The 20,622-nt window shown below is 42.0% G+C and overlaps 1 protein-coding gene across 2 annotated transcripts in view; it reads left to right on the top strand.

Annotated features, from left to right (window-relative positions):
* BBS9 (Bardet-Biedl syndrome 9) overlaps positions 1-20,622 on the top strand; it is a 1,933,935-nt gene that overhangs the window by 862,423 nt on the left and 1,050,890 nt on the right. For both annotated transcript variants that reach the window (XM_085607489.1, XM_085607490.1), the window contains exon 14: positions 14,717-14,821. In XM_085607489.1, the coding sequence (XP_085463615.1) occupies positions 14,717-14,821 (105 nt within the window). The remainder of the gene's footprint in view (positions 1-14,716; positions 14,822-20,622) is intronic.

The raw sequence follows: 20,622 nt of genomic DNA, 5'->3' as shown, positions 1-20,622 counted from the left end.
CTTGTAAAAAGGAAACAAGTGTTTTTGGTACATTATAAGTTAGAATATTTATGGTTCTTCAAAGCTGTCAACTGAGCTCTGCTGCTCTACAGGAAAACTGTATTACATGGTGCTGCAACTAATAATGAAGTTATTTGCTTAATCTGTGAACTGTTGTAGTGGCTTCAGAGAAGTTAGGTATCACAGGCGTAAGACTGAACTGGTGTACTGATAGACTGAAGTGTAGAAAGGGTCTCTTATGGCATTCAAATAGAAAAAAAAACCTCACAGAGAGCAGTAAATATTATATATTAGGTGTTTTGCATTTTATCAGCCCAAAGCTTTTATATATACGCAGGGAGCACCATCAACAAATTTGCACCTTACCACACATGAGAGCTATCCGGAATTAAGACAGAGGCTACCCAGTGGCCAAGCATTTTTGGAAGCAAACACATTAGGGCACATCCTGAATGGAGACCGTGTGCTAGAGCAGTTGAGATGTGAATCCAGGATGAGCATTTTTTGGGGTTCTGAGAAACCCTGGGGTCATAATTTAGATGTAGAACTCCACATACATATATAACTGCAACCAGTGATGCCCTGTATATAGTATGGAACCGCTAGGACAGAGAAAGTTCTAAAATGACCTCCATAGGGGATATGCAATCGATTGGCCATGTAACATTGAGTGGAGGTATGCATATCAACAGCAGAGATACCGGTGGAACACCCCACCAACGAGTTTTAGTTACTTGGCCTGGTGGGTCGAACACTCTCGTTTATATATTGGTACTGCCACCATCTTGACCACAGACCTATAAACATGTGAAATAAACTTGAACATGGGACACAGTTGACAGTGTATGATTCCTACCATTTAGAATTGAACTATTTAGTGTACCATGACACTTTAAAAAGAGTATGTTTAAAAAATATAAGTTTGATAATAAGACAGTGTATCTACTAGAGAAAGAATTGTCTCTTGTTGGACTCACACTGTGACTATATGCACCATCTCATGTAGAAGAACATAATAGCTCATAACATGACAGGGTCATTGTCATCTATAAACATAATGAGAATCCATATAAAAAACAAAGTAGATCCTACCTAGCCACATGGGTCACCATACTGTCCACAGGTAGGAGTACTTCGCAGTATACATGATTGGGATTCCGTTGCACTGAGACATTTCCCAATGCCATGGATTGTAGTTATACCAGAGTCACTTAGAATGTTATTGCACTATAGCACTTTAATATGATACAGATGGTGTATTATTTGTAACCATCTAGTGTACACTCGCACTATGAGTCTACTTATAATTCAGGTTCCACTAATGTCCATTGTGACAGACTAACAAACAGCAAATCCTTTGTGGCTATGAAAATAGATGAATTAATATTTGAATGAGTCGTCGGCGCTTGACACTGTCTAGACTGTTTCTCGCCTTGAGTTTTGTTTTTCCTTTTTGTTCGTTTTCCTTTTTTCAAAATTTAAAATATCAGTATTCTGCCTAACTTCTGCGTTGCCGAGCATAACTTTGTAATCCTGCTGCGCCTCTGGGGATCGGTCGCTGCTTTGTGACGTCACGTAATTGGCATGCATGTGCTAGCGGCCGGCCCTGGTGGTTGTAGGCCCACGTTTGTACTGTTGCTTTCTGCACAATAAAGTTTAAAAAAAATAAAATAAAAAAAAATATTTGAATGAGTTTACAGTGCACAAGGGCATTTTACTACATGTTGAAAATTGGACTATGCTTGAAATACTGTAGTCTATGTGACCCGAACATATCTGGCACAACAGCACCTTACATAATTGACTGATTGCTCGATATTGCTAGGAAGAGATGACATTGCACTAGCACATTTTCCGTACTTACTCAGATCAAATTATATTTATAAACATTGCTATCAATGTGATCGGTTTACGTCTCACCCTATAAGAATTTAGATGTAGCTATGAAAACAGGTAGATGGCTATGTGGCTGGATTTGTATTGCATAAGGACACTTCATTATGTCCTGCAAACGTTGAAATACCGTGGTCACTGTGACGCAAACATATCTGGCACCAAGGCACTTTACATAATTTAAGGGCTGCTTTATATTGTGAGAAAGAAGATTTGATATATATAATGTGATGCTGCTATTAATGTCAACCGCATTGAAATGCACCTAGGTATATACTACAGTGTTCAAAGATGTTCTTGCATAACAACACTTTATACAATCTGAATGTGTTTAATGGCTGTACTGAAATGCACCTATGTATATATTATGGTATCCAAGATGTACTGGCACATCAACACTTTATATGACTTGAAAATGATTAACAGCTATTTAAACATGTGAACTGAAATGTAGCTAGTATGTAATGTGCAAGGTAGTCGAGGAAATCAACTTTGATACTAACAGCTATGGGATCTGGCCCTTGAGGAGATACAATGTGAGTGCATCATGAGCAATAATGTGGGACGGAAACTGGCTTAAGCAACTTGAGAAATATGTAATCTGTATTCATTTGAAAAAAACAATCATTTATATACTGTATCATTGAACTAAAAGGGTTGTCACTGTCATGGTGCGGAAATGGAGACAGAGATAATGTAGAGGTTGCAGTCTAGTTGTTGAAACTATGTGGCACACATTAGAAGACGGACAGTATTTAGACACGTGGGTGATGGGAAATGGGTTGTCCCAATTGAAGATAGCATGGTCCTGCCATTGGAGTACCTGTACCACCAAGTTATAAAATTTAAGACCAGTTGGTCTATACCATGGGTACTCACAAACTTTCTCTCGGGGCCCAAATTTACAGCGTGGTTTGCGGCCGAGGGCTGCACCGGTGGGGGCGGGGTCAGAGGGGGAGGGGCGGGGCTAAATCAAATAAAAATTGTGACCATGAGGTTGAACACAGGTCCCTGCAGCAGATGCCTTCGTCCACTGAGCCACCAGACCCAGCATACACAGATCTCTCTCCCTCTCCCCTCCCTCCCCCTCTCTCCCCCCTTCCTACCCCTCTCCCTCCCTCTCTCCCCCTCCCTCCCTCTCCCTCCCCCCCTCCCTCTCTCCCTCTCTCTCCCTGTCTCTCTCCCCGTCTCTCTCCCTGTCTCTCTCCCCCGGTCTCTCTCCCCCTGTCTCTCTCCCTGTCTCCCTCCCTCCATCTCCCTCCTCCTTCTGTCTCCCTCCTCCCTCTGTCTCCCTCCTCCCTCTCTGTCACCCTCCCTCTGTCGCCCTCCCTCTGTCACCCTCCTCCCTCTGTCTCCCTCTCTGTCTCCCTCTCTGTCTCCCCCTCTGTCTCCCTCCCTCTGTCTCCTTCCCTCTGTCTCCTTCCCTCTGTCTCCCTCCCTCTGTCTCCCTCTCCCTCCCTCTCCCTCCCTCCGTCTCCCTGTCTCCCTCCGTCTCCCTCCCTCCCTCTGTCTCCCACCCTCCCTCTGTCTCCCTCCCTCCCTCTGTCTCCCTCCGTCTCCCTGTCTCCCTGTCTCCCACCGTCTCCCTCCCTCCCTCTCCCTCCCTCCCTCTGTCTCCCTCCGTCTCCCTCCCTCTCCCTCTGTCTCTCTCCCTCCGTCTCCCTCTGTCTCTTTCCCTATGTCTCTCTCCCTCTGTCTCCCTCCCTTTCCCTCCCTCTGTCTCCCTCCCTCTCTCTGTGACCCTCCGTCTCCCTCCCTGTCTCCCTCCCTCTCCCTCTGTCTCTCTCCCTGTCTCTCTCTCTCTGTCTCCCTCTCCCTCCCTCCCTCTGTCACCCTCCGTCTCCCTCCCTCTGTCTCCCTCTCTGTCTCCCTCTCTGCCTCTCTCTGTCTCCCTTCCTCTCCCTCCATCACCTTCCGTCTCCCCCAGACTGCGCCTCTCTGACTCCCTCTCTCTGTCACCCTCTGTCAACCTCTCTATCCCTCCCTCTCCCTCCCTCCGTCACCCTCTGTCATCTCACCCCGTGTGTCAGCCCTCAGCCCGGGCTGAGACAGCTTCCCATCGCGCACTCACACAGCCGCACTGAGACAGCTTCCCAGCACTCACACACAGCCCGCACCCGAGTACTTCACAGGTCTTTAATAGACCATTTACATGTTAATAAAGCTTTGTTGTATTTCACCTTTTAGCCCCTGCATCTCCACTTTGACAATCACTGGAATCCCACGGCCCCCACAGAGCAGAGTCTCAGAGTCCGGGCTGCTAACACTATTTAATTTATTTTTAAAAACCCATATAGGATGTCTGCAAGGTCCGCGGGCCGCCGAGGAAGGCTTGCCGGGCCGCTGGCGGCCCGCGGGCCGTACTATGGGTAACCCTGGTCTATACCAACATTCAGAGATGCTAATTGAAAAGCCATATGGTGCTTAGTTAATAATTTGTTCATGTTTGGCAAAGACACATTTAGACAGATTAGGGGCATGGCTATTGGCACCTGCTTTGTCACTAGTTATGCCAACCTTCACATGGGTTGGTGGGAGTCAAACATGCCAGGGAGTGGTCAGAGAATGTCATTTTCTGGATGAGATTTATAGATGACTTGTTTTTCCTGTGGAAAGGTTCTCAGTAATCGGTAAGATCGTTTGTGTTGACACTAAATGATAATCCATTAAACCTACATTTTACCAGCACCATCAGTAATTCCAAAGTTGGTTTCTTGGAGCTTGAGGTATTCTTCAGTGACAACAAAATACATACAAGAACACATAGGAAACCTACAGCAGGGTACTCTATTTTGCACTCTGATAGTTTTCATCCACTGAAACCTATGCAAAGTATTCCATATGCAGAACATCTAAGGATGAAAGGAAAGTGCAATGAGCCTGCCTACTTGAGGGAAGCGCAGACTCAACTGACAGAGAGTTAAGTATGCAAGTTCTAAATTAAGCTGAGGATAAGGTAGAGAGCATTACGAGAGAGTTGCTTTTATTCTCTAAGGAAACAATGTCTATCATGCGAAAGTGAGAGAATCCATGAATAGACATTGGCACCTAGTAAAGAGTGATTCTATTCTAGGTAGATTACACCTCACAGACCTCTTTTGACATTCAGGAGGGCAAAATCCATGAGACGTGATTTGGTGGTGATCAGTCCAGAGGTGATGGATAAGGAAGGGTGGTTAAGGGATAGTCCAGGCTTTTCCAAGTGCTAGAAATGTAAGGCCTGTAAACATGGTCTTAATAAGAAAGAGATCAACTCCCCTTTACTGAAGAACCCATGGAAAATTCACAAATATTACTACTACAGAAGTGAATTTGTAGTTTATATCCTTCAATGCTCCTGTCCCAAACTTTATGTAGGAAGCACTATCCATATGAAACTCGTAAGAATCCTCCAACACCTAAGAGCGGTGAAGAACTGTGATAAAAGCTATCCCGTCGCAAGACATACTAATGAGGTACATGGAGGGAATGCAAAAGAGCTTTTTTTATTATGTGATTGATTCGGTTACGAAGAATAGAAGAGGTGGCAATTGAGAAATAAAACTACGGCAGCTAGAATCAAGGTACATCTTAATGCTCAATACTAGGATTCCCAATGGCCTTAATTGGGATGAAGACATGCATGTACACATATAAAAGTTAAACCTCCATATCTCTTTTGAGTTGCCAGATGAAGTTACATGAAATGGAATAAGTTTGAATACATTTTGTAAGACCTAATTACACTTCCGATAATAAGAATGAATTGAAAAGAAAAGGTACTTTAGATATGAGCATCTGTACTTTATTGAATCATATGTAGTGGCATGGTCAAGTTGTGTTTGTAACAAACTAGGGAGAGAGTATTAGAAGAAACTGCAGCATATTAAGTAGTATACAGATACAATAGCTGAAGGTCTGTTAAATATATAGAGATCAGGCACTTGCAAGGTATTTCTCTCTTTCATGTGAATATTTGCACTAGCAACATGTCCAATGTGACAAACATGGATTTTTTGCACTTGCACTTTGAGAAAGTAAGTTTACCTAATGCACTTGCACTTTACTACAATGAATTGTTATACTATATTGTATTTGAATATTTATAGTAAATCCTGTGGCACTTGATCTATGCACAAGCACTTTATTTAGAAGCCAGTTAATGACTGGCACAATAAGAGTGTGGTCATATCAGAGAGGTGGTTAAAAAATTAAAAAATGAAGTAGAATATTGTGAATAATAAAAAAGTAACATAAAACAGGCAAAAATGAAAATACAAAAATAAAAAGTAAAACATAAAATAAAGTAACATTGAGGTAAAAGGAAATGGTGAAAGAAATTGTAAAATAGACAAATTGTGATTAACATTTGGGTTTTAACATATTTGCCTAAAGTGTATGTTTTCCATGTTTATAGTTTGTAAAACCATGTGACTGACATGGTACTAAATGGTGTCCATTGTGTGATCAAGGCAGTAGGTACTTTGGAGTCTGAGTCACTTTCCCCGGCAGGCACTCGGCAGGGTAGCCACCCCCAATATTCCACAATTCCTGGCGATGCTCCTCATGTGGCGAGAAAGAACACCAGTGCCATGGCCACAGGTTTGCTAGAGTGTGTTTATTTAGGCAACAATAAACACCCGACGCGTTTCGGAGTTAGACTCACTCCTTTCTCACGGGTAAGGTTACACAGTGTTGCTTCTCATTTAAAGGTATATACAAACTCATAACGCGCACGTGATCATAGACATAGACAACATTCTTCATGTTGTAACTTTGTTACTGTTATTATTTAAATCAAGTTTTTGGAGTGCAAGCACAACCATGAAATAACATGAACTTATCAAGGCTTTGTACGATTGTCAGATGACAAATTTAGAGTGTCAGAGATCGAGGGATCTCGTTTATATTTTAGGCGCACATTCATTCTGCGCAAAGTAACGATTGCATTTAAGCGAAATAATATTATTTCCCTTTGCAAACATGTAAAAGCAATAAGTTCAGGTTATTTCATGGTTGTGCTTGCTCTCCAAAAACTTTATTTAAATAATACCAGTAACAAAGTTACAACATGAAGAATGTTGTCTATGTCTATGATCACGTGCACTTTATGAGTTTGTATATACCTTTAAATGAGAAGCAACACTGTGTAACCTTACCCGTGAGAAAGGAGTGAGTCTAACTCCGAAACGCGTCGTGTGTTTATTGTTGCCTAAATAAACACACTTTAGCAAAACTGTGGCCATGGCACTGGTGTTCTTTATCGCCGCATGAGGAGCGTCACAAGGAATGGTGGAATATCTATACATATATATATATATATATATATATATATTCACTTCAAAAACCATAGGTTTCACACATGTTATAGTTAGCTGGACATTTCACTCGTAAAAAACCAATGAAATTCCCCCGTTATAGTTAGTGCAGGCAACTATAACTCACGCGACCGCAATCCTCTGCTGATGACGTCAGATATTACATCACTGTATTTAGACACTTATTTACCCATGTCTTCTTCCATTAATCTTTAGCTATACATATATTACAAATATTTATTTTTCATAAAGACACATATGTCATCAGTGATGTAATATCTGATGTCATCAGCAGAGGATTGCGGTCGCGTGAGTTATAGTTGCCTGCACTAACTATAACGGGGGAATTTCATTGGTTTTTTACGAGTGAAATGTCCAGCTAACTATAACATGTGTGAAACCTATGGTTTTTTAAGTGAATTTGCAAGGTTTTTTAAATGCTAATTCGTAACTATAACGTGTGTGAAACCTATGGTTTTTTTCAGCAAATTTGTACGGTTTTTTAAATGCTAAGTTATGTATTTATTAATTATTTTTTTTCAGGTTTTTCACCGTGCGCGCATATTGATATGCTTTTAAATGCTATTTTCTCAGGAAATACGGAACAGATTTACACCAGACCTGCAAAAGGCACTTCCTTGACCTTATGGCTACCTCTCTGCCAAATTTCACGTAATTCTGTTCAGCCGTTCGGGCTGTAGCTGCGACTAAAGGTCCTATGGAAAAATGCATGGGGAAAACGCGTTTTGGGACACCCCCTTTTTCTCGGCCCCCGCTTGACGAATCACCCCGAGACTTTCAGGGTAGGAGCTGAACGGAGCACCCCATTTGTTTTGAAAATTTCGCGAGGATTCGTCAACCGGCGCCAAAGTTATTCAAAATAGAATTTTGAGATTTCCTATGGAAACTAGGTTGTAACTATAACTATCTACTGGCGACCGCCAGTAGATAATATATAGATATATATCTATGTAAATACATATATTATCGAGCTACAGCCGCACCAAGTGTATCATATATATGCTGCTTCGCTGTACTTTACCACTTGGTGGTGTGGGTACGAGAACGGCAGGACCCCGCCATTAAAATCCAAGGACAGCGATACTGTTACCAGTACATAAATCGAGTTGCGCTCTCAAGTCAGGATTTTATTTCCATTTATTAGCATTCAGGTGGGGGAATGGCTTGGACAACACCCCTTATGTAGCGCCACCTCCGCTTCCAGGCGCTGCGCTCCCAACCGCAATATCTTTCGATCATACAGTTACTTAAAACCTTTGCAAATAGATAAAGAATCTGCAAGAGTACAGTGCAAAGACTGAATAGAGGTTAAGAAGACACAGAGAGAGTACCCAAATCCGTCATCCAGAAACACTCCCCCCATGTTATGAGTATTGGGATCCCTGGCCCTGTGACTTGGTTGAATGTCAGATTGTAATGCCTCCAACAACCAAAGAGACTCAGTCTATTTTTGGTGACTTTGGAGTGACTATTTGTTTATGGATTCAACATTAAAGGGCTGTTGGCACCTCAGGGGGATGTCGTTTTGGACTGAAAGAGGCTTTCGAGATTTTTACAACAATAGAAGGAATTCCTGGCTAGTGTCCTTAAGCACAAAGATTTAAATGCTGTCAACCTTGGAAGTGTTTTGTTTAACTAAGGAAGGCTACAACAGATTATTATGGGAGATAGGAGAATGCTGAATGGTTAGTGATAAAAGAGAATATTGTAGACTATTAGTCCATTGGGTTCATTATTTGTGGTCATAATGTTCTTGGTAAAAAATATTTTCTAATGGAAATCTGATGAAGGTAACCCTACAATTATTTTGTCTATGCTTTAGTTCAAGGGACACCTAAACCTCCCCTAATTCTGTTGGCTCGTTTTTTTTTGTTTAATAAATTATGCCATTGTGAAATGTGTATGTTTTATTTGTCACATGAGGATAGATTTATCTACTGTTGGGGCGTGGTGAGGACTTGAACAAGGTCAGATACGGGTTAACTTGTAAAATAACACAATCATAAGAGTGTCCAGGATTCTTTTCTTATACCTCTTAATATCTCCCTGCTAATCCAGCCTGATTTACTTTTCAAATGTTTAAGGGTTTGGTTAATTTAATATTATGCCTTCAGTTTGGGGAAAAGTCTTTGACAGTAGGTTGAGACACAGACTGAACATTTTATAAAGAGATATTTCTGTAAGGCTAATAGTTTGGTAATCTATGTATCTGATAGAGATGTCAAGCCAAAGATTCCTTACCTTAGAATTCTCCTCGGGCGCCAGACTGGATCTGGAAACATTTTCAGCAGTACCCCTGCATGTCGGTAGAGGGTGCCATGCGACTCAGTTCGGATGTCGTCCGCTTATGTGACTTCTCTAGATTCCATATAAGCCCCTCCCTAATGTGCTGACGTCAGTTTCTTCTTTTCTGCGCTGCAACGCGGATCCAGAGAAGTGTTTACCTTAGGCCGTTTTTGTCCTATTTCTACGTTTTCCTCATTAAATCAATGTGCTTTTCTGTTCAAACCTTGTTGGTCTTGTGGACTGCAAATGTCCTCCATGCATATGTGGTGCTGGGGAGAGCACCATGACCCCCAAAGAGTGCAACTCCTGTTGTCTACTTAAACCAAAGATGCTGCTGGAACGTCGGATGAAGTCCCTGTCAGTGCGGCTCTCGCAGTCACTGCAGAGCCCGTTCATGGGCCTGACCCAGGAGCCGTTCCCGTGGTTGTAGCTCTCTAACATTGTTCCTCGGTGAGTCTCGACGCAGGTGGTAAACGTCGCAGCTTCCCCTGACTTAACCGCACAGAGATTCCAACTTTCACGTCTCCTCCCGATTGACAATTGAGAACTCTGTGTACAAGTATGCCCTGCTCATCCTTGCATACCCTGGAGCCGGGGCATATTGCTCTCTGCATGCCATCTTTGGGTCTTCACCTCCCCCTGGAGTGCCTTTGGGCCCTAAGGAGGTGAGAGACGCCTCGACTTAGTCCACGCTGACGGGTTCGCCTTTGGCTTCAGTTAGTCCCTCGAATCGATGGTTGACTCCGTCTCGTCGCTGTTGCACAGCCCTTTGGGGTTCCCACACTTGGCACTTGTACCCAATCAGCTGATTCTTACTAAATTGGCAGTGCTGATAGACACTGTGCAACTTCCCCTTTCCAACTTCAAGGCATCGCCAACTTGGCGCTGCTCGACGCCGAGAATGGAGCAAATAGTGCCTCCTATCTCGGACACCTTCTCCCGCTTTCTTTGGAGCCCTCCAGTGTTTTCCTTCTGAGGAACACTGTTCAGGAGGTGATGGGGATGAATATGGGTTTCAGCACCCCATATCTGATGCTGCTCAGCCTATTGTGGAGGATAGCTAGTTAACTGAACTGGGTGAAGCTAGTGGATTAGAGTCTTCCCCAGTCTCAGCCCTTTTTCCCCTCCTGGTCTTGCTACATAGGCGTGCTCCTCTTTAGATGTTATGCTCTGGTGAGTTACTCTGATTTTGTATTTAACTCTTCCTTCTGAAGAAAAACGTACTGATCCTCTAATTGCCATTTTCCATCTGGACTAAGCAGGGGTGGAGCCTGTGCTTTCATATAGTGCCGCCCTATGTGACATTTCGCCAGGAGCTGGGCTAAACCCGAAATGGGGGCCATGGTAAACTGATTTATATTTCACAGACACTGTACGGCCTCTGGTGTTCTCACCTGTCTCCTCTGGTATCCTACTCCTCTAGTTTGATGGCGCCAGCTGCTTCGGCCTCGTATGATATTGACTGTCTTCCTCATGTTCGGTCAGACAGAACCCAAGAGACAGGACGCTTGTGGCAGGTGTATCTTCTCCTCCAAAAGTTCTGTTTCTACGTTCCATTAATACATCTTGCAGTTTTGGACCCTTTTCCCATACATTGTGGGCTACCTTGACAGGTCTATCTGGACGACACCCGGAGCAAACTTAACCAGATGATCCAAGTTGGGCAACAGACGGCTAAATTAATCATTGGATGTGGGATGGATACGACTGCTTCGGTAGGTTGGGCCATGGCTTCTTCAGTGGCACTACATCATTGAGCCTGGCTACGCACTTCTGCTTTTTCAGAGGCTGTTCAGACCACTTTGCTTGACATTCCTTTTCATAGAACCTGCCTTTTCGGTGCTTATGCCAACTCTGCTTTGCGGCACTTTTGCGAAAGTTAGAGTGAAACAGAAACTTATCTCTACTCTTGCTCCTGTCTGTCTCCCTACATCCACCAATTTCAGTTTGTATGGGGGATGTTGGTCCTTCATTGCTTTCTCGATTGAGTATTCCATGGCAGTGTTCTTGGTTATCTATTCCACCTACTGTTGACACTCAGTGTGGTTTTCCTGCTTCCTGCAGGTATTAGTCTTATCCTTCTTACACTGTCGATGAAAGGTTATGGTTCCGCACTACTTATGAGAGCCACTTCTGGTCTAAAGTTTACAAGCTTTGCCCAGCATCCTAACTGCTGGCACTTTTTACCCCAGCACTTAACGTTGCTAAATAATGTTTAGTATCCCTTATAGGGAGCTTACCCTTTTCTCGCCCTGTTTCTATATAGCTTGCTCAATGAGATCCCTTTCTCGTGCATCTCTCATTTATCCTTCATCTATACTGGGAGCACTCTTTCTGCTACCCTTCTGATGTCATTCTGTTTCATCACAGGCTCTAAGTTTCCACAGGAGCAGTAGGACACATGCCACAATCTCTACTCTGTTGTCCACGTTACTGGCCTGGACATTATTTCCCACTAGGACATTCTTTTCTCTATGTGTCCTTTATTTCTTTATCGAGCTTCTCACTCTCCATCAGCAGGGTGCACTTTCAATGGACTACTCTGGTGCACACGTTTCATTCACTTCTTTTGATTTTCACGAGTGTGCCTTTTTTTTTAAAGTGTGTTTTCTCCCTCAGTCCTGTTGATCATCTTGTTTGTGGTTTCCTGCACATTCTGTCACGACATCTGCCATACTCACTTATTGCCTACAGGCAAATCTTTTTCCCTTATTGCCATGAACACCTTCCTTTTTGGAGTTCATACACATGTGTGGCATCAAGAAGTCTACATTTGTATCCTTCCAAAGTCAATATGTGGTCTCTTTCTGTGTGATAATGGCTCATCCACCTTTTGGTGGATTCCTTGTTACTTGAAACTTTGCCTAGGACATTAGGGTTTCGTCCTCTTGGACTTAGTTTCCATGTTGGCTTGCTTGTCCCCTCCGGGAACTCTCTCTGTGAACTACTCTTTCATTTTGTTCTGTACGGTGCCTAATATCCTACCCTTAGGGGTTAGTCATTACACCTATGCATTATCATTTATTGCTAGGGTATCGTTTTTATAAAGAATATCTCCCTCTATTGTGTATTTCACTTTTTAACCCAATTCAGATTTTTCTTCGCCCATGTACCTTGGTATAATCAGAACTGTAGGAGTGTTGCCCTTACACTTTAGGTAATGTTAATGTCCCCCCACCACCCCTCCTTTCCAGTAGGACATTTGTTCCTTTAATCAACAATTGTTGTTCGTCTTTTACTTGCATCTCCTCTGTTGCTTAGCTTTCCTTGCTTGGTTCAGATTTTGAACTGTTCCCCTTGTGGGTATTTAGTCCCTATGAGACTTGTGTTTTTACTTTCGTCCAATCTTCATTCGGCTTCTGCTCTGTCAGATATGCCTTACCGTTGGATGATATGGCTCAATACCCTTTTCTAGACCTCCATGAGTTAGCCTCTCTCACCGTGGCCTGCTTCTTGCCTGAGTTATGCTCTTGTTTTTCTCTCTCTCTCGCCTGGTTGGTTGAGTTATGCTCTTGTTTTTCTCTCTCTCTCGCCTGGTTGGTACTATGTTGTTGATCACTCAGTCAATACTACTTATGTTTCTCAGCTTCAGGGAGGTGATAGCTTCTTGTATCATCGATATGTTTGTATACATGGAGTTTATTATCTATGTATATAGCAGTGTATATATATTGTGTATATCTTTATATATGTGTTACGCTACATTTCGTAACAAGGGCCTACGTATAGCTTACGTGTATGTACCCATCGTTCTTATCTTGCAGTCTCTTCTCCACTTCGTGCCTATGTTTCAACCTCTATGGGTTCTATGCGTTGAATGATCCCATCAGTGTCGTTCTGTCTCTGGGACTTTTTTATTAACACAAGAGTTGCGCTTGTCAATACGTGTTGTTCTGGTCTTTGCCATTTGTTCGGTGGTTGCAGTAATCCATGGTCCTGCACTGTGAATCTATTTTAAGGCTCCTTTGTCAGTGTCTCTCAGGACAGGTTAGCCTCTAATGCATTCGCTATTGCCTCTGGCCCTCGTACCCCAGCTGCCCATGGGTTCGGCTCTTGGGCCCATTTTCTCTGTGTTTTGCATAGCATGTTTGACTGACTTAATGGTTTTCTAAGTCAAGGCCCTATAGCTGAGTGGCATTGGCTGTTGCCTTTGGGTTCCCATGTCACAGCCAACCATGGGTCAGATCACACCTTGGGAGCGACCTAGTATTGTATTTATATTGAATATTGTCAATGGACACACTTCTGTTCTCTGCCATGGGTAGCTCTAGTCCCATCTTTTCACCGTCTTTATGACTTTACTTGCCTGTGGTTCTTGCCACAGTTCTTATTGTGAAGTGTATGCTCTTGCTTACCTAAGTTGCTAAGAGTATCTGACTTCATCTGTCTTATTAGACCCGCTGGTTCTATTCCGGGATTTTTTTGTACGATCAGTTCGCAGACCCTCTTTCGGGGATGCAATTGCTTGGGTATCTATTCTAAGGTAAGGAATCTGCTGCTAGTCGTCTCTACCAGATGAACAAGTTACTTACCTTCGGTAACGACTTATCTGATAGAGACAAAAGTCTAGCCTCAGATTCCTTACCGACCCACCTGTTCTCCCCGTTATGCAAACTGTTTCCATCTTACCTAAAAGATCCCTTTCTTGGTATTCTCATACCCTGCATTTCGACATAGTAATTGTTAATTCAAAGAGATATTTATCTTTTTTGGCACACTGTTTCCACAACCAGTTTCTATGATGGCTCCTGGTTTTGGCCTGTAAATAGACAGAAGAAACTGACGTCAGGGCATTGGGAAGGGGCATATATGGAATCCGGTAATGTCTCATACGTGGACGACGTTGGTATGGAGTCGCGCGGCACCCTCTAGCGATGCACAGGGGTACTGCTTAAAAAGATTTCAGATCCACTCTGGTGCCTGGAGAGAATTCTAAGGTAAGGAATCTGCGGTTAGACTATGTTTCTACCAGATAAGGTGTTACCAAAGATAATTAACTTGTTCTTCAATATGGTTGAGCATTTCTTAACTTACATTGGAGTCTATGTTTCTACGGAGATATTTTTGCAGTCTCTGCTTTCACATTCTTCCCTTTTAGGATCTTATGGGCAAAAGGATGATGCTTGCCTAAGAAATAAAGTTTGCACTTTCATATTGCAATGTGTTCTGTTTTGTACGTCAGCATGAGTTACCAATGTATTTTGTCTGCTTTATTTCAGAACCAGGTATTTCTAAAAGTGTCAACGTGTCAGTTTTCCTCAAGGATAATTGCCCCCCAGCAGAGCTAGAAGGAAGTGCTGTTGTTTCATATAGCACACCCACAGGTGCGTGACCTAAAGCCGAAAATGAGAATCATGTTTGCCCGTCACAATGCTTTTAGATTTATTTACAAAATTGTTTCATGTGTTTATATTTATTTTGTGCGCTTGTAGCACCTGTTAATTATTTCACTCTGTTTTCAATACGTATTTCAACATATACCGTATAAATCTTTCCCATCTTAATATTTTCAAACGTAATTTTGTCTGTCTCCCTTGCCTTCATGTCATGGCAGCTTCTACAGACAATTTATAAAATCTTTGTCTGGTGTTACTACGGTTGAACATAGGACATACCTAGTTAAGTGTTTGGGACATTGTCTTTGGTTTGAATTGTATATTGTAAAAAGACAGGCATATTTAAATCCAAAGCACAAAGCAATGATGCTTCATAAAATAAAATGTAAAAAAAAACTAGCAATCATTAAATGTGTAAATAATGCTAACTCTGTGTTTCTATACAGATAACAAACTTTTAAAGTGTTCATGAGGTATTATTGTGTGTGATTGCTCCAGCAGCATAACAGAAGTGTATGTTGAGCTGGGATGCACCCAGGGTATATCCCCACCCTAGTGGAGTGTGGCAACTGCCTCTGATTTGGTATGCCGGATGTCAGGTTTTCTCCATGATCTCTTCTGTCACAGGTACTACCTGGTAAAATTAAAGGTTATATTGGAAGTGCTTCTGTTCCTATTAACCATGACTCTTCGTGGTACCTTGGCCGATCAGTTAAGGCCTATTTCATTGGCAGTGGTGTGATTATTGAGACTGGGTACAATATATATAACTGTTTTTTCTGGAAATAGGTTTAACCTGAGTAAACTCGATAAACAGCTATCAGAGGAAATTCTGATTCTCAAATATTTAGTAAATGGAGAATTGTGATTTAATTAAAGACAAGGAGGGTAGCATTATGTATTACATGTATTATTTACTACTCCAAGCAGCAAACACTTCAAGGTTCCATTAAAAGTACATTGTATGACTCATAAAGTGAACCATAACATTCAGTCCATAAAACCCCACAATATTCCATCTTCTGCCTCTTTTGGGACACACTCTCAGTTATCCAGCCAGTTCCTATCTCTGGTGCTTCCTCAGCTGCTCATTGATTTTCTGCAAAATAAAACAAGGTATCATATCCACAATAACAAACTCATCCTCTAGTAGGAAAACTGTTCAATCCCAACAATTTTCAACACTAACATCTTCCATCTTCTACAAATAACACTATTTCTGTCATCCCATACAAACCGTTATATTTTTCATAATTTTTTTGGCAATTTTTTTATTGATTAACAAAACAGATTTGCTGACATTAGATGTTATTAGCAGTCTCACATTCTACAATTGACAAGGCATTGTAACGTTGAATATTAAATGCACGTTTGCGATACGCCCTTATCTTTGTAGCATCAAATTAACACATATCACTTCCATGCCTTCTATGCGGACCCACAGCATGTTGGGGAGGTTAGTCACTTAGGTCAGGGTCAGAGGCCACCGCTGGAGGGGAGCATATGTTGCCTCGGAATGCATTCCATCTGCCCCATACACGTGTCCATTTACGGGGACAACCTCTGTGGATGAATACCATTTTCTCCGCTACCATTGCCCTATCTAAGTCTTGACACCAATGATGGTGTAGAGGGGCAGTAGGCGCCCCCCCAGTGTTGTGCAATATTCCATTTTGCCAGAGTGATCCCCAGGGTTGCCCATGTCTGCGCTGCGTGGTCGAGATCAGTAGGTTCCCATATATTGAGAAGGCACCGCCGGGGTTCTGGGAGAACTTTTACTCCGCCGACCCTGGTGATATATTTTTCATCATTAAAATCATTATGTGACCTCCCTTTCCCACTTCAGTACATCCTCTCACACCCCTGTGAATACTAGCCTCCTTGTCTTTAATAAAATCAAGATTCTCCATTCACCAACGCTATGAGAATATACATTTTATGTCAAGACAGGAGGCTATCATTATGCATGTTCAAAGCCTCTAAAAGTGAAACCTCAAATATGCTCCACAGGTTTAAAACAGAATTTCCTGAAAACATCAGCATTGCCACCTTCATAAACCACTCCAACCGTGCTCCTGCTGCAAAACCACTTGAAGCCATTGCTCCTCACACCAAATGTGTCAATGACCACACCAGACTCCTTCATAAGTTTGTTCACCCATCTAACAATAGAAACTACTGAAACCCCGTTATGCAGGGTTACATAAGAAATGATTACCTGACTCACACCTTCAATCCTGAATTCTTGCACCCTTGATTCATACTCCTTCATGGAACCAACCACACAAAATTTTGGATAACTTTCAAATTTTGGATAAAATATGGATTCTGTCACAGACTTGGTCCTTCTCCATTCCTCAAAAAACACTCCAAACCGTTGATAAACCCTTCTGGTAATGTCTAAGGCCTGAACATCAGTCACCCTCCTAAAAGTAATTAAACAGAGCAAAGTTGCTAACTTCCGTATCATCTCCTTTATAGGTAAATGCTTATTTCTTGGCCAAGTTTCAGACAAATTTAAAACCATACTGACATTCTCATAATGTGACTTTGGAGGCCTCCTCAAACAATTCCTTTAATAACTCTACAGATCAAAGGACTTTTCCCAATAGACAACCCATTCAACAAAGAATTGACCTGCTGCAATTATTGATCAATATAAATGAATCGTCCTATAGGAAAAACCCTTTGACGATAAGCCAGCTAAAACATTTACAACCGCTACTTCATCAGCCTCCATGGGATCCAATTCCCTTTCCAAGCACCAACAAACCCAAACATTCCATGCCCCTTTGTATCTCATCCTAGTTCCCAGGGCCCTTGATTCATTGAGACACTCCGAAACTACTCCTGAACAACCAACAAATCTTCTGGAATTCCTGATATCTACCAAACTAGAAGATTAAGCATACCCAATTTCACCAAAGGATGCCTCTGTCCTTCTGTACCTACCAACATCCCTTCGCAAGACTACATCAAAAAAGGAATTTCCACAGCCAACTCCATCACTGACAGATACCAAATCTGCATCACCCAACAAGGCTCCACCAATACCAGTTGACATCTCTACCTCACCTGGACCGTCACCTTCTCAATCTTCGCAAAAGGAGGGAATGCATAATCTCTCAGGCCCATACAACTTTGAGTGACAGCATCCACTTTCACAACTCCCGGATCTAAAATATTTCTCCTTCTGACAAATTAGACAGGAAGCAAATTAATCCACCCTATTGCACCCAGACATGACTCTAGCTTTCGATAAAAATCTTCTCCTAACTTCCACTCTCTGATTGTGAGATTTCTAAAACGCTACTAGAGTCTCCTGTCCCGGCAAATATTGGACTGTTTCATTCATCTTGTGCTCCTGACAAAACACCATTAACTCTTTCGCAATCTCTGACAGTTTCTTTGTCCTGCTCTCCCCTAACCTGTTTATATAAGTAACTGCTGTTATATTGTCTATCCTTAGTAACACTGAACCCTCTTTCAACTTACTCTTGAAACTGCGAAGAGCAAACAGACCTGCAGCCATCTCCAATGAATTTATCTGCTGCTCCTTTTCTTCCCAATTCCATCTTCCTCCAGTTTCTTGACCTAAACACATTGCTCCCCATCTGTAGGTGCTCGCATCTGACTCTACAACAAAATTCGGCAAAGTACCAAAAACTGCTCGACTATTCCATTCCTCAAGATTTTCCACCCACCAGGTTAACTCCTCCTTCAATTCCTCTTTCATATCCAGCTCGTTTCCATACCAAAAACTCTTCGAGAAACCGGATGTCTTGCAAAGCCCTGTAAATGTAAAAGCCCTGGAAAGACATTCTGAATTGATGACGACGGGAGACTAATATCACATGCAAGCTCTCTCAAAGTCACTTCCTTCCCTTCAAATAACATACTTCTCTCTTTATTGTCTGGTAACTGAAGCTGGACCTTCACTGTGTCTTATTGAAACCCAAATACTCCACTGACTGAGTAGGCTGAAATATCGACTTCTCTTGATTGACAATGAAACGCAATCTCTCCAAAAGCTCCTTTACTATAAACAGATGATTCTTCAAAACCTCCTCTGTCTGACTCATGAGAAGAAGGTCATCTAAATATACAATCATTCTTGCACCTTGTTCCCTTAAGAAACCTACAACCGGTTTTAACACTTTTGTGAAACACCATGGTACACGCAGAAAGTCCAAAAGGAAGACACTGGCACTGACATAACTGTCCCTGCCACCTGAACTGAAGATATCTCTGACTCTCTCTGTGTAATCTATGGGAACATTAAAATAGGAATCCTTTGGACCAACTTTACCATTCAGTCCAACTCCTGCAGAATGTCTGTCAAAACGTGTACACCCTCCATTTAGAAATATTGATCAATATGATTTCAAGACCTCAGATGTATTACTTGTCTTTTTTCTTTACTAGAAATACCATACTTACAGACCTTTTCTCTCCCTCATCTATCTTTATAATGGCTTCTTTGTCTAATATCATTTGGATCTCTTCTGCCACTACTCTTTACTGATCTTCATTGAAAACCAATTCTCTTGGTTCTCTTCTCTGATATGGTCCATCTTCAAATTCGGTAACATATACTTCGACTGCTGTGATCACCCATGGACCCTGAGTTATTAACACCATTCTTTTGCAAAGTGTCTTAATCTGCCTCTAACCTTTACATGGGTAAAACCAGTACAATTGTTCATACTCACCTTTTAATGGAGAGGACTGTTGTCCTCTTCCTCTGGAGGCTCATGTTCTTTTGCCTCTACCTCTCTGGGGATAAAATCCCCCTCCAGAATAATACCCTCTCGAGGATCCTTTCCCTTCATTATACTGGACCTTATAGATCCACGACTGGAAGTTTGCCCACTCCTTCCAGTCCTTCAATATAAAGCATTCCAGCTGTATAGCTTCCTCACTAAATTCTGTGCCTTATCCAAAGCATTAAATGTGGAGACATATTTATGAAGGGATCTCACCATCCCTTCACCAAACAATAGTCTATTTCCCTCTTCAGAGGACTCTTTTCGTGCTAGATTGCCCAGTTTTGGGCTTATTCGCATGAATACTGCCTTTCTCCTTTCGGCAATAAGACTCACATTTGTGTTTCCTAGAAAGCAAATAGCCCTCTGGCTCCAAACTTTGAGAAGCTCCATGTTTATGTAACTTCCTTTAATATTAAGCTTTCACCACTAAATCAAAATGTCTTGCCAACAAACCCAAAACATCCAGCAATTTGCTCTAAAACTTTTCTATGATTTCTTCCTAGGTTGAACAAGATGGCAATAGGTTCTGGGTCTAAACTCTGAGTCATAGTCTCCTTTTATCCCACAACTGGTCTGGAACATTCCGCTCTCATTACATTTCTTTCCTCTCTGTATGGAGCCTTTCTGATTCTCTGCTTAATATAATCTGCCACATGTTTCAGTGGCTTCCAATCCGATCTTCTCAGAAGTCGTACCTACCTCCTTTGAGTCAAGCAGTTTTTGACCTAATGTGTCCTAAAGTGATTTCTCACTAAGGACCAGATGTAAAAAAATTCCACTTTGCATTTCCTAAATAGCGAATCATAAGAAATCTGTATTAAGGAAATGCAAATGGAATGTCCAAAAATAGGGATGTGCCGGAATCACTATTAGGAAATCACAAAATTTGGAAATGCTAAACCATTCGTTCCTATGGGCCCATAGGTTCAAATGGTTTTGCATTTCCTAATTTTGCAGTTTCCTAATAGGAAATAGCAAATTAGAAAATGCAAAACCAAGTGTGCCTAAGGGCCTAAGTCC

Source organism: Triturus cristatus, chromosome 5_2 (genome assembly GCF_964204655.1).
Source record: "Triturus cristatus chromosome 5_2, aTriCri1.1, whole genome shotgun sequence".
Taxonomy (NCBI): Eukaryota; Metazoa; Chordata; class Amphibia; order Caudata; family Salamandridae; genus Triturus; species Triturus cristatus.
This window is presented reverse-complemented; position numbering and strand designations above follow the sequence as displayed.